An 11148-nucleotide genomic window follows, 5' to 3' on the forward strand; every position below is an offset into this window, starting at 1 on the left:
GATGTTGGTTCAGAACTTCTATTGTGGGCTAGACTTTCCATCATAATAACTATTGGACTCTTCAGCAGGTAGTGTCTTTATGTGCAAAAGAATTGATGTTGCTTCAAAGATCATAGAGAATGTGGTTTCCAATCATCACCAATGAGCGAATGAAAGGAGAAATCATCTAAGGAGAGACGCCAGTGCATAATATTTAGGAAATCAAATGGAAAAAGTAATTTCCTCGCTGGAGAACCTTTCTCAAAGGTTTGGAAAGCTGAAAAAATATGATGCTAATGCTATTGGATCTAGTACAACATGTGACAGGTGTGGAGAAAAATGACATGAGTGGTATGAATGCAAACAATTCATTGATCCTGTACATGGAAATTGGGTTAATGAACAACTTGAATCGTGCAATTACTATGACTACAAGGAGAGCAGCAAACAAAAATTCAACCTACCATACACGCAGAAAAATCACAACCTTTCCTAGATGATCAACAACACTCTAAATCATCAACATTAGGATGATAAAGGTAATAGAAAACCTACAACATGGTTTTCACCAGTACACTCTTCTCTTATTGATCCCACTCTTATAACAATAATAGAAGGTTAGGAAAAATTACTTGTTAACCTTAATAAATTTCTGGATGATCAAATCACGATTAATAAAAATGTTGCAAATACGTTAAATGATTTGAATTCTAAGATTGAAAATCTGACCATCCATGGAAAAATGTTAGAAACACAAAATGTCCAACAAACTAGCAACTTTAATAGGAAAATAGGGATGTTTCCAGGACAACTATAGAAAAACCCAAATAATGAATATTGTAAGACTATCCGGTTAAGGAGTGGAAAGGAACTCAAGGATGTTCCTCGAACTGAGAATGATACATAAATGGAAGAAAAGCATACTGAGACACAACCCCCCGAATGTGAATTTTTTTTTGAAAATGTGTTTAAGTGTGTAGCTCTACCGCCATATGTACCACCAATTCCATTTCTCCATATATTTGCGAAGGCAAAATTAGAAAAGAAATATGGGAAATTCTTAGATATTCTTAAGAAATTATATATCAATTTGCCCTTCACTTAGGTACTGTAGGAGATGCCTACATACTTGAAACTTTTTAAGGATGTTTATCTAAAAAGAAAAGACTAGAGGATTATGAAACAATTTCTCTAATTGAGGAGTGCAGTGCTTTAATTCAAAATAAATTGCCTCCTAAACTAAAAGATTTAGGTAGTTTCTCTATCCCATGCTTAATTGGTAACACAAACTTTGACCGTGCTTTATGTGACTTGAGGACAAGTGTGAGCCTCATGCCCTTACCTGTGTGTAAAAAATTAGATGTGGGTGAACTAAAACCCACTACTATATCACTTCAATTAGCGGATAGGTCAGTTAAATTCCATATAGGCATCTTGGAGGATGTTCCTATCAAAGTTGGGAAATGTTTCATTCCAATAGATTTTGTAATACTAGATATGGAAGAAGATGCACAAATTCTAATCATACTAGGTAGATTATTTTTGGCTACCTCTAGTGTTATAATTGATATTAAAAATGGAAAACTTTGTCTAAGAATAGGGGATAGAAAGTTTGAATTTGATATTGCTAAATCAATTAAACGATCTTGTCTTGAAGACTCATGTTGCAGGGTTGATATGCTGAACCAAGTAGTGATGGAAGAAGTACCTAAAGTGAAATCTAAGGATCTCTTACAGAGAAGCATGCTGGTATGTGACACTTTGAATTTTGATGAGGAAGTGGCCGATGGTATTAAATCTATAAATGCAAACTCAACATTCTCCTGCAACCCGCATGAGGAGAGCTTTATGGTCATCCCGAAATTTGATAATTGGGAGAAAGGGAAAGCACCTAAAACAAAATTAAAAACACTCCCTCCACCTTCGGGTATGAGTTCATAGGATCCCGCATGATGCACAAGGATCAATCGTCAAACTAATGACGTTAAACGAGCGCTTCGTGGGAGGGCAACTCACGCTAGAGGTACATTTTTAAATTCATTAATTTTAGTGTTAGCTTTAGTGTCTCATTGAGTTCGTAGCCTTTGTAGGGGATATATATATTGTCGGCCACAAAAAAATCATAAACTCAAAAAAACATTATTACAAGAAAAGTACTAACATAGTCTTGTCTATTAGCTGCCCCTTCAAAATGGGTATTTGCTCCTGGTCCATCTTGGACACATAGACCATTTGGGACATTTTTTCCTTCTTTTGCACGTACTTTCACTACACATAACAAAGCTGACTACTTATAATTGGCACATGACTTAAGGACACTTCCAACTTTACTCGTGACTTTTCCTTTTCTTTCTCTCATTGTTTAGATTTTTACATTTGGGACAATGTAAAATTTTAAGCTTGATGGGGTTTTGCACTTAGATAGTTCATTCATGTCATGCATACCATATAGATTTCAAAAACTATTAGGTTGAATATTCAGATTATCATGCATTAACATATGTTTCTTATCTCATCTAGCATCTACTTTTTTCTATGTACTATCTATCTGCTTTAAATAAAAAGGAATGCATGAATGATGATTGTTGATTTCAGAGTGATAGGGCAAATCGCAAGTGCATGATTATGTCGTCAAGTAATAAAATATCGATTCCACGAAGACTGAAAAACTCCTTTAATTATAACGATTAATTTAGACTTAACTCAAATAAGGAATAAAAATGAATTTAGAACAATTGCCAAGAATAATTATGAAAATAATCAAAAGGGATTGAAATCTAATTTAGGAAGAGTTCCCAGGATAAGGGTTACCGCCTTTACACTCTCAAATCCTCTTTTTTCTCCTTTTCATGGACTTTAAGTTGTGAGGGTGAATTGCTCTTTGATATGTGCCATCCTCTCTCGAGCTTTGACACATGTACTCAATTGAAGTCACACCTACTCTCGTGGTACGATTATCAATCAAATCCTTTACTTGGATCGTTATATCCAATCGCTTCATAGAAATCGAAGGTGAATTCCACAAACCCCTGAGAACCCTAATACTACTCTCGTGAATTAGGATTCTAGTTTGAATAACTGAATGGTCAGATAGTTGGGTTTACCTCATGGTTCTTCCCCAATGTATCTAAGAGGTGTAATTTGTTGGCCAGACAACTTACACGAATAAAACCCAATTTAATGATTCAAATCATAACACTCAATGAAATAGAAGTAATAACAAATATTTATTGATTGTAAAAGGGCATAGCCCCAATCCTAGAAACAAATGGAATTACTCACTCATGATGTAGAAGAGAATCCCAATTTCTAAATTAGAGAATTGTAATGTAAAAAACAATAAAATCCTTGAGGGAGAATCCTTATTTATCCTAATTACAAAATATTGGGCTAAGCCCAACAAAATAAATCTAAAAAATAAGAATATAATATAACATCTATGACTTCTTTTGGTCCTTCAATTGTTCTTCGCATAGCCTCAACACTGAATTCAATCTTCTTACACCTAATCTCAACTCTTTTTTGCTTTAATCCATCCAAACTGCACAACATAGCTAAAAACACCCGCTCAACCCGAACAAAGAGAAATAAAAGCTAAAAACAATCATAAAGTCCTAATTATATCCTAAAATGCAAGTTAAATGCAATGCAAATGTATTATAATTTCACACTTATCAAATCCCCTCAAGCTTATCTCTTGCTTGTCCTCAAGCAAGTATTATGTCTAACTTTCACAATAATGTATGATGATATAGAAACTATGACCCAAAATAACAAGCAATCTCATGTTTATTTTGTACCAATCTAGACAAGACAATCATAAACAAATATAATTCAATCTAAGTCCTTAAGTCATAACAATTGCACGAATTAGGGCCACTCTTCTCTCATCACTCTCATGTGTTTAAGGGTCATAGTGTTTCACTCAAAAAATTTCAAGAAAGTAAATTACCATAGACTTGATTATAGACCAAATCACCACTAACTGTATTTGAATGCATGCAAAAATCAAGAGGTCTTTAAATGGTTGTAATGAGGCCAAGCTAAATGATTTAAGGTGGGATAGTCAAAGAAAGGATAATTCAAAAGGCTTACAAATGTTTCCCAAAATACTTAAACCTTTTAGACATCTGATTGAAGCATTGAGATTATCTTGATAGACCATACTTTATCATATGACATTTTTTCATTCAACCTTTCTCCTTACAACATACTCTTTTTTTCCAGTCCCTTCTCTTTTAGTATACTTTGTATTTCTTCTTTTTTTCCTTTTTTTTTCTTTTTTTCTTTTTTTGTTGTTGAGTTTTTCTAAAAGAGAAGGGATGAAATTTATTTATTTATTTTCTTCTTCTCCTTTTTATGGATTCTTTCATCACACATGACTTTTTTAACTTTCTTATTACTTCAACCAAACATCATAAATTACCCTAAACCCCCATTTGAGTAGCTGTGAAAAATCATTAAAGTTCAGGCTCAAAAGTGGACAACTAATGAGTTTTCGATGTTTATAGCAAGCGGTTGAAGGTCAAAGGAAAAAGTCCTAATTGCCTCTTTCATTTTAATGCACACAGACAGATTTCAATCTTGAAATGGTCAAAAATCAAGTTTTAGAATATACAATCATAGAAAATTATGCATTCATGAAAGAAAAAAAAATTGATTTTATGCAATTGTCAATTCAAATCAGAACTCTTATTGTGTTAGGCCCAAGATTCTCACATTGATACATTCAACAAAAGTTATGAAACAAAGACCTTTATTTAACCAAATTTAATTCACAATTATCAAATCTAATGTCTTTGATGTTATTATTCTATCAGTAATTGTTTTCTTCAATGAGGATCATGGATCAACAATCATCATTCATGCATACGTTTTCATTTAAAGCAGATAGACAACACATAGAATAAACCAGAGAATAGATGATATTTCAGGCAAAATGCATGATAATATGAATATTAAACCTAAAAAATTTAAAATCTATATGGTATAAATGAAATGAATGAACTATCTAAATGCAAAACCCCCTCAAGCTTAGAAATTTACATTGTCCCCAATGTAAAAATCTAAACAATAAGAGGAAAAAAAACTCACGGGTTAGGTATGAAGTGCCCTAAACTCATATGTCAATTATAAGTGGTTGGCTTCATTAGGTGTAGTGAAGTACCTGCAAAAGAAGAGAAAAATATCTCAAATGGCCATATGTCCTAGATGGACTAGGTGCAAATATCCTGGGCAGCAACACCATTTGTTTTGTGGCCGACACTATATACAACCCCCTCCAAAGGCTCCGAACTCAGGAAGACACTAAAGCTGACACTAAAACACTAAAATTAATGAATTTAAAAATGTACCTCTAGCGTGGATTGCCTCCCACGAAGCACTCATTTAACGTCATTAGCTTGACGATTGATCTTTGTAGCTCATGTAGGATCCAAGAGGGCTATGTTTGTTTATTTCTCCAGTCACTTATCTGCTAGATAATGCTTCAAAAGTTGACCATTCACCTCGAAGTTTCCCCTTTCCTCATTCCATATCTCAACTGTTCCATAAGGGTAAACCTTGGTGACTCTGAACGGGCCTGACCATCTAGACTTTAGCTTCCCTGGAAAGAGCCTCAATCTGGAGTTGAATAAGAGACCTAGTTCCCCTACTTGGAGTCATGCCATCTTATTGTTCTTTCTTTGTAAGTACGAGCATTCTCAAAAGCATCCAACCACAATTCTTCCAACTCTTGCAGTTGGAATTTTCTCTTCTCTCCAGCAACTTTCAGATCAAAGTTTAGCAATTTGACTGCCCAATATGCCTTGTGCTCTAGTTCCACTAGAAGGTGGCAAGGCTTATCATAAATCAACCTGAATGGTGACATACCAATATGTGTTTTATATGCAGTACGGTAAGCCCATAAAGCATCATCAAGCTTTGAGGACAAATATTTCCTGCTTCTAGACATTGTCTTCTCCAATATGCTCTTAATCTCACGATCTGATACTTCCACTTGACCACTTTTTTGAGGGTGGTAAGGGGTACCAACTCGATGAGAAACACCATACTTCTTTAAGAGGTTTTCAAAATTTCTTTCAATGAAGTGTGAGCCTCCATCACTAATAGAGAGCCTCGGGACCCCAAAACTTGGAAATATGATCTTGGTAAACAGTTTGATGACCATTTTAGCATCATTGCATGGAGATGAAATTGCCTCCACCCATTTAGAAACATAATCGACTACCACCAAGATATATTTGTTGTTGTTTGAAGTAGGAAAATGTCTCATATAGTCAACTTCCTATACATCAAATATCTCCACCTCAAGGATGTGGTTCATTGGCATTTCATGCCTTTTTGATATGTTCCCCCCCCTTTGGCAAGAATCACATGTGAGAACAAAATTCCTTGCATCTATGAATATGTGTGGCCAAAAGAAACCACATTGGAATACCTTTGCTATTGTTTTTGAAGTACTGGCATGGCCTCCAAAAGAGGCATAGTGGCAACAACTCAAGATCTTTGACATTTCTTCTTATGGAACACATCTTCAGTGAATACCATCAACATAGATTCGATAGAGGTAAGGATCATCCCAAATATACTTCTTCAGATCTGAGAAGATTTCCTTTTCCTGTTGCGGTGTCATTTCAGGTGGAAGAATCTTGCTTACCAAATAGTTTACAAAGTCAACATACCAAGGTGCCTCTACAGTGTCGAGGAGGAGGATTTGCTCATCAGGACATGAATCATCAATAGGTATGTCCTCCTCTCCTCTACTTGGATGTTCAAGCCGAGATAAGTGATCTACAACTAGATTATTTGTTCCCTTTCTATCAACAATCTCCAGATCAAATTCTTGCAGAAGGAGAATCCATCAGATGAGACGTGACTTGGCTTGTTTATTACTCATCGAGTATCTCAGGACTGAGTGATCAGTATGGACTATAACTTTAGAACCTACAAGGTAGGATCGAAATTTTTCAAAAAGGCAAACACAACAGCTGCACTACGCCAGAATACCAAAACAACAGAACTTAAAATTGTCACTTAACAACGTTTTTGGGGCGCCTTTTATGTGAGTACAGTAGTACATAAGGTTATATTCAACAATGTTTATTGAAGCGTTGTAGAAAGTAGACATTTAATAGCGATCACTGAAGCAAACACTGTTAAATGTCTACTTTCAAAATAAGCCAATATCTTTCTCAGACATTCTATCAAACACATGACAATCATGTCTAACTCCACCACATTTATAATAGATTTGTTAAATCACCAATGACTCCAGCTACATTCAACCTTAACAGATTTCAATATTATAAAATAACATATTAGTAATGAGATCTTACAAAAATTGTTCATTTTTTCTCCTCCAATGTGCAAGTCCTTACAAAGTGTTCATGTGTTCCTCAATGATCAATGCAAGCTGCAAATACAAATAAAAAATATTATCTCTAAACAAATTGCAAAAGTTATAAAAAAATATACAAAATTAGCAGCAATTGAGAAAAAAACATTTACCATTATACTCAAACCTTGTGTTAAACCAGTGAATCATAGCAAAAATCCTAGAATACTATAGCTGCATAACTTCATAACAAATAAAGACTTGTTATTTATGGTGTAAATGCAAACATCAAGACTGAATCAAAAAGAAATAAACGAGTTAAAATAAGATAGTGATTTACCTTATGCGTGAAGAGAAAAACCAAAAATCGATAACTTGTTGAAGAGAGAAACTGAAAATAAAAGAGAAAAAATGTAACTCATGGAGAAGAAGAAAGTAAGAGAAATAATAAATTGATTGATATGTGTATTATTGTATGTGAGGTTTTGTTTTTGAATTTAAAAAGATTTTCGCTCACCACTAAAACAAGCGTTTAACAACGCTTATTGAAGAAGTGTTGTTAAATATATGAATGTATGATCTTTAACAGCACTTGCTTAAATAGGCGTTGTTAAATATAACACATTTAACAACGCTTATTGAAGAAGTGATGTAAAATATACGAAGTATGATCTTTAACAACACTTCTTCAATAAGCGTTGTTAAAGATAACACCTTTAACAACACTTACTTAAATAAGTGTTGTTAAAGATAACACCTTTAACAACGCTTATTGAAGAAATGTTGTTAAATATATGAAGTATAATCTTTAATAGTGTTTTCTTCAATAAGCATTGTTAAAGATAACAAATTTAACACCATTTTCTTCAATGAGCGTTGTTAATTCTCTTCCGCCTTATATTTAACAGCGTTCAACACATAATCATTGTTGAATGGGCGTTGTTAACTACCAATTATGGCGTAGTGCTAGTAGCTCATTCTCTATGGTGACATAGTTGGCTTGAGCTCCATCAAGTGTTTTGCTTGCATAGTAGATAGCATGCATCTTCTTGTCCTTTTTTTGGCCCAACACTGCTCCCACAACATAGTCACTAGCATCACATATCACTTCAATGAGAGAATTCCAGTCTAGTGATTGCAATATTGGTGCAGTGACCAATGTCTCCTTCAACCTGCAAAACGATTCTAGACAAGCAACACAAAATCAAATGCAGTATCTTTCATTAAAAGGTTAGAAAAGGGTTTCGAAATTTGGTTGTGGCATATTTTCTATTACTACAATTTTTGCCCTGTCCACCTCTTGTAAGACTGAGATTGCAACTAGGGGGGGGAGGGTAAATTAGTTGACTAGAAATTATGACCACTTTTTTCTGCAAAATGAAGAGTTAAAGTGCAACGCATAATATTGTAGAAAATAAACAAGAATAAATCAAAGAGGTAAGGGAGAAGAGAGTACACAAGGATTTTATACTGATTCACTTGCTTGTCCACCAAAGGCTACATCCAGTACTCTTGCAGCACAAGAAATTTTCCACTAAATATTATGAGTTGTAATTATAATATCTCACCCCGATCTATGTACCTTACACACTCACTAATACTTATCACCTTGGAAAACACCTTTCCAAGTAACTCTACCCCCTTTCTATTCACACCCCGTGAAAGAGAGTACTTACAATGAATGAAGAATTTGAATGATGGCTTGGATAGTCTTTACAATTATGAAATGTAATAACACTTGCAATCCAATCAATTCTTTTGTATACTTAGTAAATAACGCTCTTTAAGTTTACAAAACTTTGAAACACTTTACTTCAAGCAACTCATAAAAATAGCTTCGAAAGTTTGAGTTCAAGTTGCTAGAAGTGCAGAAAAACTATTTCAGAAAAGTGTAGAAAAGTTGTGAGAAAAGTGTGAAAGAATTATGAAAGAGTTGTTCAAAAAAGTTATTTTCATTGTGAGTTATAAGGCCTTTAAATAGGCTTTCCAATCAGTCATTGTGCCTTTATGAAAGAGTAAGAATTGTTTTGAATGAAGGCATTTCGTTTGGGATGAAAACCCTTGAGTTTCAAATCTGAAAAACTGATGTAACAACTCTCAGTAACCGATTACAGCAAGTGGGTAACCGGTTACCCAAACGTGACATTTTTAAAAATTACATTGAGTAATCGGTTACTCACTTGAGTAATCGGTTACTCAAACTCTGTCCAACAATGAATTTAAAATTCACTTACAGTAATCGGATACTCAAATTTGAGTAATCGGTTACTCCAATTTAAATATTGTTGGATAACTGATTCTCACTCATGTAACCTATTACTCAAATATCAGTAACTTGCTACACAGTATTTTGAAAAATGTTTTCATTTAAAACTTGGATTTTTTCAATTCCTTTTAAAATGTTTTGAGCATTACTACTTTATTATATTAAACAGTATATGATAGAAGTATCTATTTAGACTTAGACTAATTGTCTTGAAGCTTTAATCTTCTTGGTCTTCATAGGTAATCTTCCGTTTCTTATTTTTGGTGATGTTGGGGTCTTCATCAAAACCTTGCCAAGGTCAGGAGCAAAAATCTTCTTCACAATCTCCCCCTTTTCTTGAGAGCAGCATACTTTGAGATATGTTGAAGTTTGACTTGAGTATGCTCCCCGTATCTTGTATGCTCTCCCTTTCTTTGGGAGTATTGTGCCTAAAATAATTTTACAGAAAATACACTTCCCCAAACTTTTCCCCCCCTTTTGACTTCATCAAAAAGTAGAAAAGCAAAGAGATTCCAACATAATATATATAGCATACATACACTTATGTAATCAAGATATATCAATATGATATCATATACTCATGTATGGATCAAGATATAGATAAGGAAGTATTGCAATGCATAAATAAGATGTTTCAAACATGTATCCAAGAATGGAACAATAAAGCACAAAACATCAAAAAGTGACTTGTCCAAGAATATGCAGCAATAACTTAAAAACAATAAATAAGCAGAATTAAAAATTTGTCCGAATTTTGAAAATAATATAACCATAAAATCCTAACAACAAATATTCTATAACTCAGGCTCCAAATTGTCTTCATCAATATCCATGCTATCCATCCTAGAGTAGAGGCAATGAAGTTCATATTGGATTTGTTGATTCTGAGAGTCGAGAGCATCCATCCGGTTAGTGATGTTGCCTCAGAGAGAAAACAACTCTTCCATAATCATTTGGTTCGTAGGCATGGCAGAAGATGAGGACGATTGAGCATGAAACTCAGGCGGTTGTGGTTCAGGAGGGTTAGGAGGTTCAGATGGATTAGCAGCAAAAGTCAGTTTATCGGTTCTACGTTTATAGGTGCGGGTTCGAGGGTCTTGGGTGAAACCCATTTTGTGGATCACTTCTACATCAATATGGCTTTCTCGAATATTTAGAGGCACCTTTGTTTCACCATTTGTAGAAACACCGAAATGCTGAAGAATGTTGGTTATGAAGATTGCATATGGCGAAGGACTTTGAGTACCTCTAATAGTCCACATTTGTCTCATTGTCATTAGAGTCCAATTGATCTTGATGTTAAACTTTAAAGCATAAATCAATTGGAGTTCTATGTCACTTATTAGAGAATGATTTGAAAATTTAGGTAAGATGACATAGCTCAAGAAATAATGAAGCAAACGATCCTCAAACTTGAGATATCCAGCAGATAGGATGTCTCGGTTTTTTACGGTCTCACCAAAGCCCTGTTGCTTACGTATTTCTATTTCCCTCTTTGAAAGTCTACATAAAGTATGATAAAAATCCTTCCGATCATAATTATCTCATTCACACACAAGACCGTAAC

General features: G+C 34.3%; 1 protein-coding gene across 1 annotated transcript; it reads right to left on the reverse strand.

Moving 5' to 3' along the window:
* LOC109356278 lies at positions 5445–5932 on the reverse strand. The gene is made up of 2 exons (XM_019599603.1): positions 5674–5932; positions 5445–5584 (listed from the first exon to the last, which is right to left on the reverse strand). The coding sequence occupies exons 1-2, from the start codon at positions 5930–5932 to the stop codon at positions 5445–5447; spliced, it is 399 nt and encodes a 132-aa protein (XP_019455148.1).

This window comes from Lupinus angustifolius, chromosome LG09, assembly GCF_001865875.1.
Source record: "Lupinus angustifolius cultivar Tanjil chromosome LG09, LupAngTanjil_v1.0, whole genome shotgun sequence".
Lineage (NCBI taxonomy): Eukaryota > Viridiplantae > Streptophyta > Magnoliopsida > Fabales > Fabaceae > Lupinus > Lupinus angustifolius.